At 41.7% G+C, this 23,476-nt stretch overlaps 2 protein-coding genes across 2 annotated transcripts in view; both read left to right on the forward strand.

Moving 5' to 3' along the window:
* Positions 1 to 865: 865 nt before the first annotated feature.
* LOC308287713 (striatin-interacting protein 1 homolog) lies at positions 866 to 12,182 on the forward strand (the record flags this gene model as incomplete). Its single annotated transcript, XM_080728958.1, has 20 exons — positions 866 to 982; positions 2,181 to 2,250; positions 2,362 to 2,436; positions 2,573 to 2,707; positions 3,046 to 3,166; positions 3,437 to 3,612; positions 3,889 to 4,016; positions 4,976 to 5,158; positions 5,292 to 5,512; positions 5,927 to 5,992; positions 6,104 to 6,167; positions 6,278 to 6,349; positions 6,553 to 6,627; positions 6,876 to 6,973; positions 7,779 to 7,905; positions 8,419 to 8,519; positions 8,987 to 9,053; positions 9,811 to 9,915; positions 10,613 to 10,817; positions 11,677 to 12,182. 20 exons carry the CDS (start codon positions 866 to 868, stop codon positions 11,922 to 11,924), a joined length of 2,454 nt encoding a protein of 817 aa, XP_080585084.1. The 3' UTR covers positions 11,925 to 12,182.
* The window catches only part of LOC308287699 (S-adenosylhomocysteine hydrolase-like protein 1), a 14,364-nt gene continuing 2,828 nt past the window's right edge, over positions 11,941 to 23,476 (forward strand). Inside the window, exons 1-10 of the mRNA XM_080728944.1 lie at positions 11,941 to 11,964; positions 13,094 to 13,188; positions 13,390 to 13,496; positions 13,609 to 13,725; positions 14,359 to 14,422; positions 19,219 to 19,307; positions 19,441 to 19,511; positions 19,738 to 19,832; positions 21,918 to 22,016; positions 22,333 to 22,401. Of these exons, the coding sequence (XP_080585070.1) occupies positions 13,186 to 13,188; positions 13,390 to 13,496; positions 13,609 to 13,725; positions 14,359 to 14,422; positions 19,219 to 19,307; positions 19,441 to 19,511; positions 19,738 to 19,832; positions 21,918 to 22,016; positions 22,333 to 22,401 (714 nt within the window). The 5' untranslated portion in view covers positions 11,941 to 11,964; positions 13,094 to 13,185. The remainder of the gene's footprint in view (positions 11,965 to 13,093; positions 13,189 to 13,389; positions 13,497 to 13,608; positions 13,726 to 14,358; positions 14,423 to 19,218; positions 19,308 to 19,440; positions 19,512 to 19,737; positions 19,833 to 21,917; positions 22,017 to 22,332; positions 22,402 to 23,476) is intronic.

A 23,476-nucleotide genomic window follows, 5' to 3' on the forward strand; every position in this document is an offset into this window, starting at 1 on the left:
GGGTTTTTCGACAAAGCTCCATTCTCCTCAGTCTGTAATCTGTTCTGTGTTGTGGTCTGAGCTCTCATCATCTGGTGAGTTCATGCATTCGCCGGAAAAGTTGACCGTTGAGTGGCGGGGACTGAGCATTGGCAAGCGGTGGCATGAGTCCCAGCTGAAACAAGAGAGAACGCCCTCGATCGTCCCCCGGCCGTCTTAACGGCTTCTGCCTCAATAACGTTTACACTCCTGGCTGGCTGTCAGTCTCATTTATTTGTTTGTTCAAACTTTGTTGAATAAAAATGGATTACAAGATGCGAGAGCCCATAGTAGCAGCAGCATTCTGAGACGGTGGTGGACTGGACTTGGTAAACTTTCTTCGTTCACCGTCGTTGCTGGGGGCGTCGTTGTGAGTAGGCTATAGGGGTTTTTCAACAAAGCCCCCTTCTCCTCAATTGTCTGTGTTGTGAAGTTGTGAACACTTCTTCCATCATGTCGTGACTCGTGAGTTCATGCATTCGCACTCGCACTGACAGGCGGAAAAGGCAAGCGGTGGCTTGAGCTCCAGGGGACAAGCCAACTATCACGGCGCTATCCCCGCTGATCGACCCAAGCGAGAACTGCAGTGCCGCGTCTTAGCGGCTTCTTCCTCAACTCCTGGCTGTCAGTCTCATTATTTGTTACAGGCCCATTGCAAGATGCTGTACTCTGTCACTCATGAGTCTCATGGAGCCGGAGCCCTGACTCAGAATATTTCTCTTCGCAGATGAGTAAGCCTGGCTGCGCCGAGGCTGAACATAGACCCTTCTCGAGCCGCCCCACAAACTTAGCCTCTTCTCGCGAGAGGCTATATTGCACTAAATTGTAAAGAGAGACAAAAAGCAAGATGGATGTCGGTGGAAACGGTGGTGGATTAGCTGTCAACAACAAACAGAGAACTACCGGTATGCTGCCTAACAAAAGCAGAGGCGAATTTGTGCGCAGTCAACGAAAAGATTCAGAGGTAAGTTTATATTATTATGGTTTATTATGTCCAACCAATAGACCAAATGCCTATTGGTAGTCTTTTGGGACGGGGACTGATGAACAGTGTTAGAATTACAAGTCTACAAAACAGAACTGCTAACCCCTGGCTCAGGGTAATGCCTTTTGTTAACTTTAACTCTCCCATGATAGCTCGCTAACATGAGCTACCAATGCCGGTGATCGTAAACATTAACAAGAGTACTACTTTTAAAATGAACCCCTGATTGTTAGTGTTAGCTAGCCGCATAAGCAACTGATGTTAGCAAGTTATTATGGCTAGCTTGGCAGACTCGCCTGACGTCACTTGTAATACATTTTCAGTGAATGCCTGTTGAAGACTCAGTATGTTTAACTTTATCATCTATTATTCATACATGAACTAAGCCAAGCAACGATTGCGGTTGGTTATTTGCCTTGGATCAAGAGTACCATAGATGTATTTGATCAATTTTTAGATGGATATGAAAGAAAGTCAGACATACAAATCTGATAGTCTTGATCCAATGGAGGCTATTATCAGGCACGACTAAATAAAAAGAAACCTGTTTTTACTCGACTCAAGACCTGACAGCTTTACTAGAGCCCCTTTTCGACTGCAGCTTTAGCACCACACCACACTACACTACACCACACCACACCGCACCACGTAAAAAAAAAATCGACATTTTCCATTACACAAAAGTACCCCTATCGGTAAGAGACCCTTTAACTGTGATTATAATACAATATACATTTCTATTACAACTATCCTAAATTATAATACACTATAATATGATTATAATACACTATAAAGTATTAATGTATTACTATGATAATTATAATACACTATAATAGATTATAATAGTGGTTATAATACAATAGAATCTATTATCATGTATTACAACTATATCCTGGTGGTCTAAATGAAAAGTCAGTGAGTGATCAGTCATTATGAAGTGTTAGGCCCTGCTTGGCCTAGCTCAGACCTACTCTAGATTGGATACCTTTTAGTACCACGTTTAGTAACACTTTCACACCACTCTACCCAGGTCCTTGTAGTGGAAAACCTGGCACAAGTGGGCGGTGTGGTGTGGAGTGGTGTGGTGTTGGGCCTGTGGAAAAAGGGCTTAGGTGGACATTTGCTCTTTGACTAGAAGCTGATGATGGCATGTAAACAAACATGTCTCTTTTCACAGGGGTTTTCTGAATGTCCAGACCTTGAGTTTGCATATTCAGATACAGACAAGTGGACAGCAGAACTGTCAGGTGGGTGCATCTCCTGTTGTATGTTGTCCCTTCCTTTTTGCATTCATTCTTTAAGATAAGGAGGCTGTCGGTTCATTCCAATTGAATGTCTTTTCTACATGTGTTTTCTAGAGCTATACAGTTATACGGAAGGACCAGAGTTTGCTTTGAACAGGAAGTGTTTTGAGGAGGAATTCAGAACCCATGGTATGCAACTAAAAAAACACACAAACAACAACGCATAGTCAATTAAAACTATACTATTCATTCTATTATCATTATGCACAAAGACATGTTCGACTCAAGGCGCTCTTGTTTTATATCACTCTGCTGTCTCTCACAGTGTCCGATAAGAAATGGACGGAGCTGGATGCAGCGCAGCACAGAGCCCATGCCATGCGGCTGTTGGATGGTCTGGAGGTGATCGCCAGGGAGAGGAGGCTAAAGGTGGCCAGGGCCATCCTCTACATGGCTCAGGGTAAAGGCATATCGCCCACTCACTAAGGCTCGATTTATCCTTAAAGTAGTGGTTCACCGGGAAAATTGTTGACTGACGGAGTCTCCTGCTGAGTCCCCTATTGACCAATGACCCGTCATCAAATTATTGACTCAGGAATGCACCAAAAAATCTCCATGAATTCAAGGCTTCATGGGGTTTGTAATTGATAAAAAATAAGTCATGTTTTGGGATGAACTGCTCCGTTAAGTTGTGCACCTGCCTCGGATGCCAAAAACGGCCCGAGCTTGTAGATTTAGCAATTTTCGTCTGTTTTCTCACTAACTTTACTTTACCATACTGTGAATGTTTCCATCCAGGAACGTTTGCGGAGTGCTCCTCTGAGGCAGAGGTGCAGCACTGGATGAGGTACAATGTGTTCCTACTGCTGGATGTGGGGACGTTCTCCGCTCTGGTAGAGCTGCTCAACATGGAGATAGAGTACGTGGTCTTGTCGGTTCTTGTGCTCGCTGTGAGCTTGTATATCTGCTATTTTTTGAGAACTACTGTTCGAAACCAATGTTAGAAAGGTTTTCTGAAAAAAAAAGTAAACGTATGTTATAGCTAAAATCTAAAATGACATGGATGCTTTCCCGGTTTAATGGGTTAAGCGGACAATGAAAACCATTATATACATTATACAGTAATTGTTGTAGTTCTAAAAAGCCATGAAAGACAGTGGTCTGCATCATCACTGCTTTGTTTTTCCAGTAACAGCGCTGCCTGTAGCAGTGCGGTCAGGAAGCCGGCCATCTCTCTGGCAGACAGCACAGATCTCAGGGTGCTGCTCAACATCATGTACCTGATGGTGGAGACCATTCAGCAGGACGACCCAGCAGACAGACCCGAGTGGAGGGCCACCAGGGAAACCTTCAAAGCTGAACTTGGTGCGTGTTCTTTTCTATATAACAATGTTGTTTCAAGAAGAGCATTTATAACAAGTAATTAAATTAAATAAAACAAAACAAATTGCAGCTATGCAACTAGAGGTGTGTGTGTGTGTGTGTGTGTGTGTGTGTGTGTGTGTGTGTGTGTGTGTGTGCGTGTGCGTGTGTGTGTGTGTGAGACATGATTGGCTGCAATAATAACAGTATATGCTATGGATAATGTGTGATTGTGTCCAAGTCCTATTCGAATATTCGACCGTTTCCTCTCTCATCCAGGGTCTCCGCTGTACAACAACGAGCCCATGTCTGTCATGCTCTTTGGGATGGTCACCAAGTTTTGCAGTGGTCACGCCCCACACTTCCCCATGAAGAAGGTCTTACTGTTGCTTTGGAAAAGTATACTGGTGAGAGATTCCATTGACAAACATCTGTTTCTTTCATCCATTGTTTAGAGGTGCCTACCATTTTGCTCACATTGAAAAGCCATAATCAAGCCCCATGGATTAAAGTTCATAGTCGCCTCGACTGATTTCTCATTTGGTTTCCATAGCAGCATGTCTTCTATGGAAGCATAATGCGCAGTGAAAATAGGCTATCTACAAGTTTACAACGCTTAGACGTTTGTAGATGGCCTATTTATGGCATTAGTTAATTTAGGGATGAAAGTGTATTTGAAGAGGTCAATCTAGCGATACAATACATGTTAAATCTTCCAGAAAACCCTAAGGATCTCGGATATTTCATAAAAGCAAACGTTAAAGCCTCAATGGCTGTATGGCTACCAAAACATCATAATTATTTTACATATTGTGCTAATTGTCTCCACCAGCCGAAGGCTGAGGGAGAGTATGTTTTCCCCTCCGTCCGTCCGTCCGTCCGTCCGTGCGTCCTCGCAGTTTGTGAACAGCTAATCTCAGTCACCGTTGGCCCGATCGCTGCCAAACTCAGCACACACACTCCCTGGATGCCAATCTAGAACCTCTGCCCCACATTTTTCAAATCAGCCTCATGGTGGCGCTATAACAGGCCGATTTGTGTGGCCTGGTTGTTACCAGCTAATCTCCGGCGCCGTTGGCCCGATCGCTGCCAAACTGAGCACACACACTCCCTGGATGCTAATTCAGAACCTCTGCCCCACATTTTTTAAATCAGCCTCATGGTGGCGCTATAACAGGCCGATTTGTGTGGCCTGGTGGAGACCTGTGCTCAGAAGAGCACTGCTTCTAGTTGTTTATGAAACATGGCGCTTGTGTGTGGGGGCTCCTTTGATGCTGTGCTGCGGTCCTAATCACAGATTAGGACCTTTTCAGTCGTGAGAGTTAATTTATCTTTAATCCATGAAAACCTCTCATTGCTCTTCCAGTTCACGCTGGGAGGATTCGAGCAGCTCCAGGGCATCAAGGTGCGTAAGCGCCAGGAGCTGGGCTTGCCTCCACTGCCGGAGGACAGCATCAGGGTAGTGAGGAGCATGAGAGCCGCGTCTCCCCCTGCATCTGCTTCAGACCTCATAGAACAGCAGCAGAAACGGGCACGTCGCGAGCACAAGGTAAGCGTCACTCCTGCACCTCCTCCCCTGTCTCAAAACAAAGAACCGTACGGGAACGGCAGACTGCCGCTTTGATGACGTGTCGTCAGGCTGTTTTCAGTGCTCATCGCCACCTTGTCCTCTGGAATTACAGGCCCTGATAAAGCAAGACAACCTGGACGCGTTCAACGAGAAAGACCCTTACAAGGCCGACGACCCCCGTGAGGATGAGGATGACAACGACGACAACGACAACTCCATAGAGGCAGAGCCGTTCCCCCTGGAAAGGGACGAGGTCATGCCTCCACCCATCCCACACCCTCCTTCAGAGAGGGTGTCCTTCCCCAAGGGGCTGCCTTGGGCTCCTAAAGTCTGGAAGAAAAGAAATTCACAGACAGCTGGTATAGCCGTCTGGGCACCTAGGCTGGTAAAGATCCTGACGACCTTCTCTCTCTCCATTCCCTGTCAGTCTATTGTATCAATAAAGGCAGAAAAAGCTCCCCAAAATATCTTTAAAAAAAAAGAAAAAACAGACTGAGGTTCTGAGAGTTGCACCAATAACACTCCACTGCAACAAAAAATAAATTAACCAGTAAAAAGATGACTTACTACTTTGATTTGTTTCACACCCACAATAACATTAAACTTTATTTGGGAACCATAAACTGTCTTCTCTATAATTGGAAATTGAATCGTATCTGGTATCCAAGACCATATACAGTATGTATGGAATGTGATCTCTTTCATAGTAGGTCTTAATTCTTTTAATGACATCTCTGCTCTTAACAGGGAAAAGGACATTGAAAACTTCTTGGAATCAAGTAGAAGTAAATTCATTGGATACACGCTTGGAAAGTAAGTCATTCATTCAAGTTGGGCTACAAAAGAACTGGTGGTGTTATGTGTGTTATTCTTAGCAGATATATACGATTTTAAAACATGGTTATTTGTGTGTGTCTCTTACAGTGATACAGATACAGTAGTTGGCTTGCCCCGACCAATTCACGAGAGCATCAAGACGTTGAAGCTGGTATTGCTGCATAAACTCTGTCTCATAGTTAACTGAACATTTTGGGAAGCATATTAAGCTATTTTGCTATTTGGCTCTGATGTATTCATGTCTATTTGGTTTTGTTTCAGCATAAATATGTGTCTATAGCAGAGATTCAGATTTCAAAGGAAGAAGAGTACCAAAAAACTCCACTGTCTGGGGTAAGTTGTAAGACAATAGTCCTGCAATTTAATATCCATCCATCTTCGGCCACTTATCCGGAGTCGGTCGCGGGTGCAACGGTTCCAGCATTTTGTTATAACCTAAATCCTCCATTGCTCCACAAAGATCTGAATATGTAAACACAAACTTTGCTGGACCTTTGTTTTAATGTGGTTTTAAACTGGTTTGTTTTGTATGACAGGGTGAAGAGGAGGTGGAGATGTGTTCCACTGAGCTCCTTTATCAGGGTATACTTCCCAGTTTGCCTCAGTATATGGTTAGTGTCCTGATTGCATTAAATCTATCATGCCTCAGTATATATACAGTTTTGTCAGTGTCCTGATTACTGTCCATGTATCATTCTAACCAGCATTAAATGTACACATTGTTACATGTGCACACACCAGTCTCTACATGTTGGAATCCACAGCCAGTAACATGAGTATGACTTTGTCTGCTACACCACCTGTAGAGAATCTAGACATCTGTAAACTGATCTTATCGTCTGCCCTTTCTGTCTGTCAGATTGCCTTGTTGAAAATCCTCCTTGCAGCAGCTCCAACCTCCAAGGCTAAGACTGACTCCATCAACATCCTGGCAGATGTGCTTCCTGAGGAGATGCCGTAAGTAGTACTGTAGCATAACTTTCTTTAACAGTTCAGGAATTTCGGCGCGATCAGGAGGGGGAGTCGCTCTCCATTCCGACATGTCGCCACTCCGAAATTGACTTGTAATTGTCGGAGTGGCGACACTCCCATAGGGGTTAAGTTTAGGGTTAGGGTTAGAGATAGGGTTAGTGTCGGAGTGGCGGGATGCACCCATCAGGAGGTTGTGCTGAACAGAGTCAGAGGCATTTGAGTATTTCTAAAGATAGAAAGTTTATTACATGAGCTCAACGGAGAAGTAAATGCACAAAGATATATTTCAATTTTCAAATTTGTGAGACTAAAGATGAAACGTAAGTGGGGAAGAGGCTTCACATCTGCTTTATGTTTTACTCATCAGAGCTTCCAAGGTGTTCCAAACTGTTTCTATGATCAGTGGTTCTCAAACTTTTTCATGTCAAGGACAACCAAAATGATCAAAATATGTTTTTGAAAACCGGTAGCAAAAAATATATATGGTTAAAGTGGTGACACAGATGCTTTCCAGACAAGCATTCTGTTATGTCTTTAACCCATTATGGACAGGAACACATTTTTTGTGCTTTTACACCTCAGGCCGGGAACACAGTTTTGTACAGTATGTAGCAACATATTTGTTTTTGTAGTTTTTGAATAATATTTAAAGTTTTTCAGAAAACTTTAGAAGGCGTTTTAGAATCGGCCTCAGGCCTAAATGGTTGATAATGTGTCTGTTGATAATGTGATGCGCTGACAATCCTAGTGAAACTGTAGAACTTATCGGAACATGTATTTGTGGCTGCAGAACCACAGTGTTGCAGAGCATGAAACTTGGTGTTGATGTCAATCGCCACAAAGAGATCATCGTGAAGGCCATCTCTGCCATCCTGCTGCTGCTTCTCAAACACTTCAAACTCAACCACATCTACCAGGTACACACACACACACACACACACACACACACACACACACACACACACACACACTGCACACACTTCATCGTGAATACTGTGCTACAAACCTTAAAGAAATACTCCATCTCTTTGTCCTTTGGAGTAATGATCAATACATGCTGCTAAGTCCATCAATGCTCTCTGTATTAATGCCAATCAAAATCACAGGTTATTTGGTAATGCACAGATGTCAAAACCTGCAGCCATTTCCCCCTCGACCACTAGGTGCCACTAGAGACTATGAATAGGACATACACATTGTTTTCCACATTGTTAAAGTGATAGTTCGCCTATTTATGAACCAAAGCTGTATTCATTACTGTCGCAACATTACTTACTACTCACACGTTTGACAGTGGAGTATCTCTTTTCGTTTTGATGAATTGTTTTGCATGGTTTGTGTGATTTTTTTTTTTTTATGAGTAACTAAAAAGTGCTATACAAATAGTTGCTTCTCTTCTAATTAAGCTGTCCTCTGTATGTTTTTCATAGTTTGAGTACATGGCCCAACACCTGGTGTTTGCAAACTGTATTCCCCTCATTCTGAAGTTCTTCAATCAGAATATCATGTCTTACATCACAGCCAAGAATAGGTAATAATGTACTTTTATAAAAGAAATCTGTTTAAGAATGCTCATGTTGCACAGATTTACTGTTCTTAAGGTGCCAGTTGACAAAAATCTATTTTGGACGGCCGTGATGGTGTTGAAATGCCTGATTTATACTAAGCTGTGTCCCGAAAATGGCTGATATGCAAGGTCACAACGTGTTGTATTGCGACATGTTGTGAGCTTGCAGATCTGCTATTTTTTTAGAGTGACACATGCACTCAACCAAACATAAAATGAGTTGTTTTTTAGTTATACTGGATCTCCTCCACTCTTCCCTCCCTAACATTTACGCCTAGTTTTTATTTGTTGATATATTTAGTCTTAGTTTTAGTCATAATAGCTTAGTTTTTATTTTGTTGAAGAAAGGTAGTCGAATGAACATTTTTCGTCATGGTTTTAGTCGACAAAATCAACACTGTTTCACTCATTGCATCTGGTGTCACTTTCAGCATCTCTGTGCTTGACTTCCCTTACTGCGTGGTTCACGAGCTCCCTGAGCTCACTGCAGAGAGTCTGGTGAGTCTGACCTTTTCAACACGCAGCTCTGAAAACATTGTTGTCCTGGTGGGATAATTGAAGTTCACAAAATGCCTGTGTCAGAGATGATTATCGATTGGTCTCTAACTATCGATTTATATATATATATATATATATATATATATATATATATATATATATATATATATTACAGTATTTTTTGTATAATTCTTTTTACACAAATTGATTATTAACCATTAACTATTTTATGCTTTGTCACAAAACAATGTTGTGTAAAAACTGTGAAAATAGCAGATCTACAAGCTCGCATCATGTCGCATCGTGAGAGTTGGGAACTTGTGTATTAGCTACTTTTATTTATTTTTTTACAACAAGGGTTCATAATTTAGATTGTAATGAGAGAAAAGAAAAGCTGAGTGTTAAAAAAATGTTTTCATTTACTTCTTTCTATAGTTTTAGTGATTTTAATGACTTTGATTTCAGTGGGTGGGTGCATGCATGCAAGTGGCTAAATGTCTTTTTAGCCACAATAAGCCTGCGATTTCTTTATTACTATTTACAGTAACACTTCTAGCCCTCATAAGTCACATCTGCCCATGAAGGATTGTGGTGCATCTTGGGAATGGGCTTATTGTGTCTAAAAATACACATTTAGCCTCTATGAAACCTTGTTGTAAAAAAACAAAGTTGTCCTTTAACTTGACCAAAACAGTGTAATTTCATTTATTTTGATGAACTGTTGCGCCCCATAGAGCTGATGGTTTGTTTTGTACAGGAAGCGGGCGATACTAACCAGTTCTGCTGGAGGAACCTGTTCTCCTGTATTAACCTGCTGAGGATCCTGAACAAGCTCACCAAGTGGAAACACTCCAGAACTATGGTGAGAGAGAGAGAGGAGGATCTTCCATAATGGAACATTTAACCTCATCCTGAGTGAGGAAAATCATATTTTTTATGACTCAATGTTTATTGGGGTTTTAACTTTTTCACACAGAAGTAGGATCTCGACAAGAGAAATGTAATACAAGAGGCAGACATCCAAATAGACAACAAAAAGAGATTAAAAATACAATGCGAACAACCACAAAACAAAACAAACAATGCCATACAGTCCCAGGTATCTAGCCACATACAGTATATTGCGCTAACACCACATCTCATGCTGTTAGCAATATACATTATATTGCTTCCCCACTTATGAATGCATTTATCCATTCTGTCAATCCTCCTTTTGGATATTTCTTCATAAAAGCAGCCAATCTTTACAATCCATTCTTGGAAAGAGGGAATCCCCACTTTCTTCCAACCACTCATCAGAACTTGGCGATAATGATTGCAGTCAGGATGAAATCCACATAGTCACACTCACAATGGGTCACCCAGTATGTAAAGCCTAGGTCAGAATGGAAAGTCAACCGTTGTCATTTCTAAGATGCAGTTATGGATTTGCTTCCAAAAACTCATTCCCATAGTAGAGCATGAACTAGGGTGCCCACGAAGAAAATCATTATATTATTACTCGAACCCAAGCTAGGTTTCATGCGTCTCTGTTGCCACATTTTCTTTTCTACCGATAGATGCTGGTTGTGTTCAAGTCTGCTCCTATCCTGAAGAGGGCACTGAAGGTCAAGCAGGCCATGATGCAGCTCTATGTCCTGAAGCTGCTCAAAGTCCAAACCAAATACCTGGGGCGTCAGTGGAGGAAGAGTAACATGAAGACCATGTCGGCCATCTACCAGAAGGTCCGCCATCGCCTCAATGATGACTGGGCCTATGGGAACGGTAAGTTCATATTTGGCAATATATTGATGTCATATCAATGTCTAGAGGTCTAGCCTGGGCTCAATACCATTTTTGAGTTTCTGATCCGGTCGGAGTGGAAATAACTTTAGGTCATCACATGACCGGAACTAAGGATCAAAGGATGCCTTGCACCTCCAAAATGATTCCCCAAGTTTAGAACCTGTTTAGTTTGGTATAATCGTTTTGTTTCTTTTGGTTTAATTAACTAGTCCTGCGCCGGGGGTGTGCGATGAGGGATTGAATGTAGCAGTCTCAAAAGTAATGTTGGAGAACCCAGAGCGGTGCCCGTTGGGCAGAATAGTCACCCTTGATGTCCAGTTGTGCAATACCCGTTGTATCCGTCTTGTCTGGCTGGCACTCTTTTATGTCCATATATGGTGTTCCGTGTCACACGGTTAGTTTTTAGAACAAATACCAGGCTTTCCTCGTGGTGGAAAGTCTGGTGATGCGAGGTTAGAGGTTTTCTGGGAGTTTACATTGCCAAAGCAAGTGTCAAAATATAATAAAAACAGTTGAAAAAGGGGACCGTATATACAGTTGGAGGGGTACAGCATTGTGTAAACAGAGCTGTCACATTTTGTCGTTATATCAATGTCATATATACAGGGTATAAAGCTTTTTGGGGAAAAAAAGTAGCTAATTCCTTTGCAGTTGCTTTTGGACAAATGGCATAATTTCTTTTTTTGTTTACTGCCTCAAAATAATTTAAATGGTATACAAAAAAAAAAGCCTTTTCATACTTTCAAAGAAAAAGAGGATTTGCTTTGATTTAAAAGTGGCATTGGTTGGAATCAGTATCTCTGCTGGGTCTCTGACATCAATATAAACTGCTCTCTAGATCTGGATGCACGGCCGTGGGACTTCCAGGCAGAGGAGTGTGCCCTGCGCGCCAACATAGAGCGCTTCAACAGCCGGCGCTACGACCAGAACCAGAGCAACCCCGACTTCCTGCCCGTGGACAACTGTCTGCAGAGCGTCCTGGGCCAGCGGGTAGACCTGCCCGAGGACTTCCAAATGAACTATGACCTCTGGCTGGAGCGGGAGGTTTTCTCCAAGCCCATTTCCTGGGAGGAACTGCTTCAGTGAGCAAGCAAGCAGCAACTTCCCCAATAACCCACCAATGCAAGTAAGACTTAAGATGAACCATGACCAGTGTGGTGATAAGATGAACAATGACCAGTGTGGTGATGATATTTACCAAGTGGGTGGAAAAGGGTTCGGAGCATTGTTCCGTCTACAGTAATACCAGTGGTTCACCATAACTCTTGAGTGTATAAATGGACCTTCACAGCAGTGTGTTCTAGGTCAGTGGTTCTCAACCTTTTCAGGCCACGACCCTCAAAACAAGCACTAAGTGTTGAGTGTTGGCATTACATTTTGTACAACACAGTTCTATCGTGAAAATAACAGAAAATAACAGATCGACTATTTTCACAATTTCAGCCTCTAATATTTGATCATTTGGCCAATGTTTAATTTGTCATTTTAGAGGTATTAAAAAGTCCTTAAATTGTCACTTTAGAAATGTGCAGATACCCTCTGTACACTTAAACGTTATGTTGATTTGTTTACTGTCGATTGAGAAAACAATGTTGCACATTAAGCTAATCATCTGGGGAGTGGGGACCCCCCGCAAAATAATTTGGCGACCCCCTGGGGGTCCCGACCCACAGATTGAGAACCACTGTTCTAGGTTGCTTTCAGAGGGCATAGGATGGCACGTGGTCATGGTTACGCTTGCGCGTGGTCAATGGATGAAATGGATTGTAGAGGGCTACCACGCCTTCTTGTTTTCAATATATAGCGTAACACGCCTTACGGGTCCATGTGTACACTCCTTGTTAGAGACCTGTAAGGGTCAATTTGGACCCACCCCCAAGGAATATTGAGGGTTCTGGGACCCCACTTGGAGAACCACTGATCTATACACCAGAACGTTGATGTGACTGAGAGGGCTTTCATGCCCAAACGCACCGGGTTCTGACTGGAACTGCAGTCCTTTCGTCTTTTTGGATCAATCTGTTTTTTGTTTTTTTCTTTCTTTCTTTTGTTTTTTTGCTGGGGAAGACACTAGTATTTCATTCACTTGACTTTCCCTTGAAATTAGTTTTTGTCTGTGGTTGGTTATCCATGTACAGTATGTTCATGCTTTGAATAGGACTACTGGGTGCTATACCCTTTGGCTCCATTGTGAATGTCACCGGCGTTTTGAATCAGATGGACTTTTAAAGATATTGTTCCCGTTATGTTTCTAGGTGTGGCCGTTTTTGCTTGGAAGGGTGAATCCGAGGATGACTTTTGGTGGTGCATTGATCGCTGTGTCAGTGCAGATGGCTGGGAGCCTAACATGGTACATACACAAACTTGATCCACTTTATCCAAGTTAGTTTGTATAACGGTGTGCAATGATATCCACCAGGAAGTGGAATAGAGGGGAGATGTTGTGGCTTATGATAAGATGGGATTTAAACATAGTCAGTCAATGTATACACTATACCTCTGTTGATAATGTAACACAATAAATGTTATTTACTCCTGCCGTCTATGTTAGATCCTTGATGACGGGGGGGATTTGACCCACTGGGTGTATAAGAAATACCCAAACGTATTCAAGAAAATCAGGGGCATTGTAGAGGAGAGCGTCACTGGGGTTCACAGGTGATTTTATTGTTTACTTGCACCCGAAAACCCTTACACGCATAGACAGAAAAAGACTAACCTAACAGGAGGTGAAAAGACACTTTATGTTGCTGTATCTTCTTCTTCCTAGATTGTACCAGCTGTCTAAAGCTGGCAAGTTGTGCGTGCCAGCCATGAATGTGAACGACTCTGTGACAAAGCAAAAGTTTGACAACCTGTACTGCTGCAGAGAGTCAATCCTGGATGGGTAAGTGGCGTCATGTTATATCCATTACACTTTAAGGAGACAGTGCAGTGCAGTCAATGGAACATACATTATAATCACTTGTGGTGGCAATTGTAACACAGTTGTGAGATTTTAAATTTTCATAACTAAACCACTGAAGTCCCTAACCTCACTTCAACACCCTTAAATGAGACAAGCGCATCCATTTTTATTACAATGTTTTATCATTTGTAATAAAAAAATAATTAGGTACTGGGCTACTGGCCCGGGCGACTAGTCTAGCGGTCCAGGCACCTAGGCTGCGGCTGCGTCCTTACAGGGTGTCGCACTGTAGATCTGCTATTTTTCCACAAATGCTAGCCTGTTTTTTCCGAATGTCTTATATTTTGATATGGCCAGAATAGGGACACATACTGTAATGTGGGTAACTCACTTTTTTTTTTTTTTGATCCATTGTACTTTGGGAGATTTGGACCTCACTGATAGAAATGATCTTCTTGGCTAGGCAAAGGTTTTTTCACTGTCAACCCTTAAACCTGGAATAAAATCAGTGCTACACACCAACAAAGCATAATAATGTGCCCTGGACTGTTGCTAAGGATTGGTATGATGCCTCTACGGTTGTTGTTGACATTCTGTCTCTCATTCCTGTAGTTTGAAAAGAACCACCGATGTCATGTTTGGAGGAAAACAGGTGGTTGTATGTGGATATGGAGAGGTAAGAGTGCTTACAGTTGTGCGACAGACTCTGATGTCTAAAATCTATTACTTGTTCTGTGCCATGACTGTAAACATTGCACTGCTAGCTGAAAAGAGAATGAATTAAACAATGGTGACAGTAGCATAGCCCTAAAGATCCACTTGTTTAACTTGACTAACCTGGCCCTATTCCCAGTGGTTTATGGTACGTTAATCTTAGTAAAACAAAATATATTCTTTTTTGTAATCGGAAATTTGATATACGAGTGAAACTAAAAATACATAACGTGTAAATGAACATAAATTTCTGGGCATTACCATAGACAATAAACTCTGTTGGAAACCACATATAACAAATATAAAGTCTAAATTATCAAAAACCATTGCAATATTATATAAATTGAAACCTATTATCTATCTATAAATGCGACAAATCTCTGTCTGTCTGTCTGTCTGTTTGTTTGTTTGTAATCCGCGTATCTCGAGAACCGTTCGTCCCACCGGCTTCAGATTCGGCACGCGCGTTCCCCGCCGCCGCGCGGAGTGCAGTGCCGGGCCTCGACCCGACCCGACTCGCGGTTTTCCGAAACCGGCGCGAAACGTTCGGAATCTCCTTATGCGGAGCTGATTGTTGACATCAGGCTGTATTGTGACATCACTTCATAAAAGGCTCTGACATCACGTACGCCACATGAGTCAACAAAAAAATCTCTGTGAATGTGTACGGAACTGATGTCTGACATCAGAGTTTTCCGCAACCGGTACTGTGTGTGCAGAGATCTCCATATATGGGCATAAGGGGACAATGGCAAACAGATGGTCAAAACGGGTCCTATGACAACAGGTATATTGGGGTTTGCATTAAAGGGTGGGGACAAAGGCTAACAGATGGTCAAAACGGGTCCTATGACAACAGGTATATTGGGGTTTGCATTTGTGTATGTATGTATGTAATCCGCGTATCTCGAGAACCGTTCTTCCCACCGGCACGTGCGTCTGACATCAGAGTTTTCAGCAACCGGTACTGTGTGTGCAGAGATCTCCATATATGGGCATAAGGGGACAAAGGCAAACAGATGGTCAAAACGGGACCTATGACAACAGGTATATTGGGGTTTGCATTAAAGGGTGGGGCATTCATGGGGTCTGCTCCAAAAAAGAAAAAGAAAATAAAAGAAACAAAGACAAACATAAGACAAGCAACAAAGCGTGGGACTGGGAGGATGACTTGAATGATGCAGATTTAAGCAGGCTGCGTATTCTGCTTAAAGAAGAAACAAACAAAAAGCAACAGAGATCTCATATATGGGCATAAAATGGACGCAGATAAACAGATATCTCCATATATGGCATATATGGGCATAAAATGTACGCAGAATCACAAAGATCTCCATATACGCTCTGTGAATGTGTATGTATGTATGTAATCCGCGTATCTCGAGAACCGTTCTTCCCACCGGCACGTGCGTCTGACATCAGAGTTTTCAGCAACCGGTACTGTGTGTGCAGAGATCTCCATATATGGGCATAAGGGGACAAAGGCAAACAGATGGTCAAAACGGGACCTATGACAACAGGTATATTGGGGTTTGCATTAAAGGGTGGGGCATTCATGGGGTCTGCTCCAAAAAAGAAAAAGAAAATAAAAGAAACAAAGACAAACATAAGACAAGCAACAAAGCGTGGGACTGGGAGGATGACTTGAATGATGCAGATTTAAGCAGGCTGCGTATTCTGCTTAAAGAAGAAACAAACAAAAAGCAACAGAGATCTCATATATGGGCATAAAATGGACGCAGATAAACAGATATCTCCATATATGGCATATATGGGCATAAAATGTACGCAGAATCACAAAGATCTCCATATACGCTCTGTGAATGTGTATGTATGTATGTAATCCGCGTATCTCGAGAACCGTTCTTCCCACCGGCACGTGCGTCTGACATCAGAGTTTTCAGCAACCGGTACTGTGTGTGCAGAGATCTCCATATATGGGCATAAGGGGACAAAGGCAAACAGATGGTCAAAACGGGACCTATGACAACAGGTATATTGGGGTTTGCATTAAAGGGTGGGGCATTCATGGGGTCTGCTCCAAAAAAGAAAAAGAAAATAAAAGAAACAAAGACAAACATAAGACAAGCAACAAAGCGTGGGACTGGGAGGATGACTTGAATGATGCAGATTTAAGCAGGCTGCGTATTCTGCTTAAAGAAGAAACAAACAAAAAGCAACAGAGATCTCATATATGGGCATAAAATGGACGCAGATAAACAGATATCTCCATATATGGCATATATGGGCATAAAATGTACGCAGAATCACAAAGATCTCCATATACGGGCATAAAGGGACACAGACAGACAGATACAGAGATCTCCATATATGGGCATAAAATGGACGCAAATAGACAGATATCTCCATATATGGGCATATATGGGCATAAGTGATCTCCATATATGGACATAAAATGGACGCCGACAGATAGATACAGATATCTCCATATATGGGCATAAATGGACACAGGCAAACAGATGGTCAAAACGGGTCCTATGACAACAGGTATAATGGGGTTTGCATTAAAGGGCGGGGCATTCATTCCCTATTTACATCGTTCCCGAGTTGGCCAGGTCGCCGACTAGACGCTGGGCCGCCCGAAGGGCGGCCCAGCTTCTAGTAAATAATAATTCACTATACTTACTCTACTGCTCCCTCATGCTTCCATACTTTACTTACTGTGTGGAAGTATGGGGGAATGCATACAAAACCATAACCAACCCAATCTTCATATTGCAAAAAAAAGCCATAAGAATAATAAATAAATCTGACTACCTAGCACCAACCAACCCACTATTTATCAATACACAAATCCTCAAATTTGAAGATCTAGTTGATCTAAAGATTGCCATTATTATGTATAAAGCCCACCATAAAGAACTCCCACCCTGCATGCAAAGGCTGTTCAAAGTGCGAGATACCAAGTACCAACTTAGGGGGACTTGTATATTTGAGGGATCAACACCAAGAACCAACACAAAAGCAAGATGTATATCTGTAGTAGGGGTAAGTACATGGAATAGTTTAGATAAAGAATTGAAAATGTGTACATCAGTGATCAAATTCAAAAAAATGTTTAAAACCAAGATAATAAATAAATACAAAACATTATAAAAATATTGCAATATAAGTAATAAATTATATAGAAAAAAATAGATATAAAAACATATCAATAAGTTAATATGAAAATATCTTAAAATATATACTAATGCATTTATTATAAAACAGTAATAAATGCATAAACTTAAAATAACATTGGTAAAATAGTGGGTCAGAGTCTTAGTGATGCACATATATATACTGCATATACATGTGCATTGTATGTATGTTTTGTGTAAGTGTATTTATCATATGGCATTGTGTGTATTACTAATAATTATTTAAATGGCAGAGTTTGGTGTTAACTCATTGAGTGCCAATCCCGAACTAGTTCGGCTTTATTAGCGTATCGTAGAGTGCCGATCCCGAACAAGTTCGGCTTTAAAAAAAAAAAAGAAAAATTTTTTTTTTTTTTTTTTGAAAAAAATTCTTTTGAATTTTTTTTTTTTTTTTTTTTTTTGGACCCCATCAAATCTGGTGAACATGATTTCAATCGCGATTTTGCATGTTCCACCCCCATACAACCCCATCTAACATACAGGGCAGCCATTTTTGTTTACATTACATGTAAAACATAATGGCGATTATCTCAAGAATGCCTGAACGGATTTCCAATCGGATTTTTTTGTTTGAAAGCTGTGAACAAACTGCACAAATCCACTCCAATGCAATCCAGGATTGCATTGGATTTTTTAGAGCTCATTCTTCTCTGTTTTTTTCCCATGCATGAGGTGTGCAAGGTTTAATCATGGCTAAGTTGACGAAAATAAGGCTTCTAAAATGCTTGGTAGCCAATAGCTAACTTCAAGCTAACTTCATCCTCTTCCTGTACATGCACAAAGGAAAGTGTTCAGGCAAGTAGGGCTTGGGCTTGGGCTCGGGCATGCATTACCAGCATATCTCTATTATTCTCTGGTCACTGGGCGCCCTCTAGTGGTGATAGGCTGGCACTCAATGAGTTAAATCGTGGCTATATTTCCATATCGCCACATGATATAGCGCCAAACTGAACTGTTTTGTTCTTTTTCAGTTTTTGGACTAAAAAATCTAATGGAATTACTAAAAGTTTTTCTTTCTGTTTTTCAGTTTTGTAAATTCAAATAACCATAACATTTGATATTTTAATTTAAATGGGGTAGGCAATATAAGCTACGGCTTCCGCCTATACCTTTTTGGACCTTTTTGGACTGTTTTGAATGTGCTTAATAACTACTGTATGCATTGTATCAATTGTCTGAAATGGTACCAAAATAAACTAACCTAAACCTAAACATACGTGGTAGAACGTAGACTCATCTACAGTACATACTGTATTGTTACAATTCTTGGGCAAAACAATGATACTATATGGCTTCAGTTCATTTACTGCTGTCTAGATGACTGATGATGACATCAACATGGCATTCAGATCTAGGACACTTTGAAGGATTCACACTGAGACAATGGCTGTATACACATTCTCTCTCAAGTGTGTTAGGCACTGTTATCTCTAAAGATGAAGGCATTCTGACCCTGTTGGTCATTGTGTCCTAGCCTAGCTGGAGCTAGACTTCATCCCCACACATGTTAAAACCTATGGTTAAAACATGGAGGGGTTACTAGTTAGCTGCATTGTATATAGGCTGGCCCCAGGCTAATTGTGTCCTGTCTTTGCAGGTTGGGAAAGGTTGCTCTGCTGCCCTGAAAGCTATGGGAGCCATTGTCTACGTAACAGAGATTGATCCCATCTGTGCCCTGCAAGCCTGGTGAGCTGATGTATAGGAGAATGGACAGTTATTCCAATGCATTCCAAGACATACAAGTGTTCCAGCGGAAATCATCCAGCTATACTGTATAAGCAAACATGCTTGTGCTTTTCTCTTGTTTCTGTTTGAGCAGTATGGACGGTTTCCGGGTGCTCAAGCTCAATGAAATTATCCGCCAAGTAGACGTGATCATCACATGCACTGGTAACTATATGTAAAACAGTGGCGGTCGGCAAAAATATGTTAACCAATTTTCACACAATGAAGTACAAATCAGGCTTTTACTGTATATGCAACCACTTGTTCAACTTTGGGTTTACATGTGGGATGACATTCATATGGCCTTCATTCTGTCTGCATTGCCAAATCACTAAAATAGATAAAAAATATCAATTTGTAGTCATTACTCTGAGGTATGTTTGTGGTGTAGGCAATAAAAATGTGGTGACCAGAGACCAGCTGGATAGGATGAAGAATGGTACCATTGTGTGCAACATGGGCCACTCCAACACTGAGATTGATGTGGTGAGCAGACGTGTTCTCTGATGGACTGTGGCATTCAGAATGCAAAAGCTATGAAGTTATAGAAATGTGTATCTAAAAAGCGTTCATTCAGCTTTTCCTTTATAATTTTATCAAGCTGAGATTTTATTTTGAATTGCCTTTGAAGCTCTTTGTGTACTTTACACATTCATAATCCAGAGCAGGGGTCATCGCCATGCTGACTTGTGGTGGACATTAGGGATGCGAAGATATACCGGTACGGATCGTAATCGCGATACAAACGTCCGCGATACGGTTGAATCGGTTCATTCAGTGTGTACCGGTACAATAGACGGCCGAAATCGTGATGGATCGTACCGTGAGTGTCTGGATCGGTACATTCCGCGATTGTATCGGTTCTTCCATATAGTATTTCATTCTATCCTGTGTTTCCGAGGCGCCATGAATGCACCATCATCAGCCGTTCAACCCCCTCCCCAAAAGCCAGTCTTTAACGCGAGCTGTGACTCGGACAGACGGACAGCATCTGCACTCTGCATGCAGGCAACCAGGGAGACAGACAGTGCAGCGAAATGCGAGTGAATCAACACGGACGAACTAGCAGCCCCACGGGTTAAAAAGATGCAAGATTAGTTGTACAGTACTTAGCTTTATATCATCCAAGTCCGCTGCGCTGATTGTTGTCACAGAGTAGCACAGGCTGATCGAGTGATACAGTATGTAATCAACAGCCGTTTCTTAGCGAATCTCCGACGGACAATTGATTGAGATCATCTTCTGCGCTATATTAACTGCACACACACAACAACAATGTTGCTGGGTGTTGTAGTAGGACTACTGCTTGCGTTTAAAACAAAGTATTTGTCACTGTTCTACAACTTTCCTGTTGATGCAAGCAACTCTCTCACTTTCTCTGCTGCTAGTTATGCTCTGGGAAAGAAGCCTAATTTATACATCGCAGTACAAGGGTGTCGCACCTAAAATAGCAGACCTACAAGCTCACAATGCGTCATGGATGCGACGCGCTGTGAGCTTGTAGGTCTGTTTTAAAACATTTTGGCTATAAAAATTGCATAATCCTGGATTAAATATAATATAATATAATATAATATAATAATACAAACCAGGGAGGGGCTTTATTGTTTTTCAGGTCAAGGACCCCTTAGCTCAGACAGAGATCAAGCAGGGACCCTCGCTGTAGGCTAGGCATTATAGCCTACTGTATCACACAAATATTTGGCAGGCCCCCTGTAATAACCCTGGATTGGGGTCCCTGACTCCCAGTTGAAGACATATAGGCCTACTAATAATGACATAGGCCTTCTATATGATTAGTTATGAAACAATTCTACAATAGCCAGCAGCTTTGTGTTCTCCCAGAATACTATAGGCCTATGTTGGGTTGTTAGACAGAGCCTAGTACTACAGTGAAACAATAAATTGCCTTGAATTTAAATTTCATAAATTTTTAGTCGCTATGTTTTGTACATTTTGGGATTTGGGCTTGAATCGTGGTGAATCGTGAATCGTATCGCATCGTATCGGGAACAGGGGTGGATCGTGATGTATCGTATCGGCAGGATTTCAATGTATCGCAATTATATCGTATCGCTGGCAGTGTATCGAGGTCCGTATCGTATCGCCTCAGTGGTCAAGATTCACATCCCTAGTGGACATCTTTGTAAAAGATCTATTTTTGCCACGAGTAGAATACACAAAGAGCTAGCCCTAAATGACCATTAGGGCTAGATCATTCTGAGTGTGTACAAATGGAACCAAAAGACCCTACTGGTCCATTTGGTTCCATTTGTACACACTCAGAGTTGTGTTGTACTTGAAAATAAAAAGTTAGAGAACCACGGTCCTAGTGGATTCCAATGTGCCATACATACAGTAGTGTCATAGTGTCACACATATTCTGAAGAAAACCTGGAGACTGACATTCAGTAATTATGATCAAAATAAGAATGGAGTGTGCAGGGAGCTTCATCCTCTATAAGAGCAAATACAACGCCACTATACTGAAGTTAAGGTCTCAATCTCACACAATATACGAATAGTATTATACAGTTGTCTCCTTGATGGCTGATGATACTGTTTCTCTAGGCAAGCCTTCGGACCCCTGAGTTGACCTGGGAGAGAGTGCGTTCTCAGGTGGATCACGTTATCTGGCCCGATGGCAAGAGAGTCATCCTACTGGCCGAGGTGAAACTCATTAATTGTTTAAAGATTACACCTAGTGTGAAGTGAGCAGTGCTATTTATGAGTTTGTTTCATTAAGTGTCCCGTGAAGTTTGGCCAATGTGACCCTGGGAATACAACAAACTTTGGGCGCTTTGTGCAAAGAAAGCCTGATGTTGGAACTTAGCTCCCTCCAGGAGCACTGCTCAAAAACGAGATGCAACAGATATAATTGTATAAATATAATTCAAACTCACTCCAACACAACAATTACAACCCTTTGTGAAAGATATCATGGCAAAAACATTTTTTTAACATATGTTTTGCTCTGCGTCTTTAGGGTCGTCTACTGAACCTGAGCTGCTCCACTGTCCCGACCTTTGTCTTGTCCATCACAGCCACTACTCAGGTAACACAGTCACTATGCTGCACCATGGCATCTCTACCTACTGCCTACTAGTACACAGCAGAGCCCTCTGTTGGGGTGTCGTGCCAACTCCGTTCACTTCAAGGGGCCAGGTTTTCTACATACACATCTATTGGCGAATGGTGACGAAGCGTGAACCGGAGGTTTACAGAGTGCATTGGAGTCAATGAGGGAAAGTGACATTTCGAGTTACATGAACCATGTGACTGGCGCTGTTTCTGATTCCGCATTGGCAGAACTCTCTATACAAGGCTTTGGTACACAGTAAGACAGTACTGTGACAAATATCCAATTATCCATAGAAGCTCAGTCCCCTCATTTGCTGTGATAATTAGTAGAAATGTGTACTTCATCACATGGCTGGCTACATTTCCATGTAATCACTAGTTTTTGGAGAGTGACGTGGTCGTACAACAAAGTATGAACACATCATTTGAGGGGGTCCCCAAATAATTTGGGGGTCCCCAGATGATTAGCTTAATGTGCAACATTGTTTTCTAGTCTGGGTTTCGGAGGCTAACAGTAAACTAATCTGTCAACAACATATATATGTGCAAATGAAATGGAGGAAGAAGAAAAAACAGCAGAGGGCGCTGTTTGTCTGTTTTTGACAGTGGGTCCCCATTAAACAAAATGTGCATATACAGCGCATCTGCACATTTCTAAAGTAACAATTTAAGGGCTTTTAAGACCTTTCTAATACCTCTAAAATGAAAAAAATACAAATACAAAAAGGCAAAATAAAAACGAATATTACCTCAGAAAGAGGCAAATATTGTGAAAGTAGTCGATCTAAGTTGTGAGCTGATAGTTCCACTGAGTCAATTAAATATATGTAAAATGTAAATACCTACGATTCCAGGTGCTTGGGTGGGGCTCCCCAGTTCAAATATAAGTACTCTGTGCACTGGAAATATGCTCCTTGTGAGATGTGTGGACTTGAGTTCGAGTCTGACTCCTGACATGTCTCTCATGTCTCCTCTCTTTTTGCCCTTGTTGTCCTATCTCTACATTCAACTAAATAAATGTAGCCACTATGGTAGCTTGAGCTGAGCTG

The sequence above is a fragment of the Nannobrachium achirus genome (assembly GCF_963921795.1).
Source record: "Nannobrachium achirus genome assembly, chromosome: 6".
In the NCBI taxonomy this organism is placed as follows: Eukaryota; Metazoa; Chordata; class Actinopteri; order Myctophiformes; family Myctophidae; genus Nannobrachium; species Nannobrachium achirus.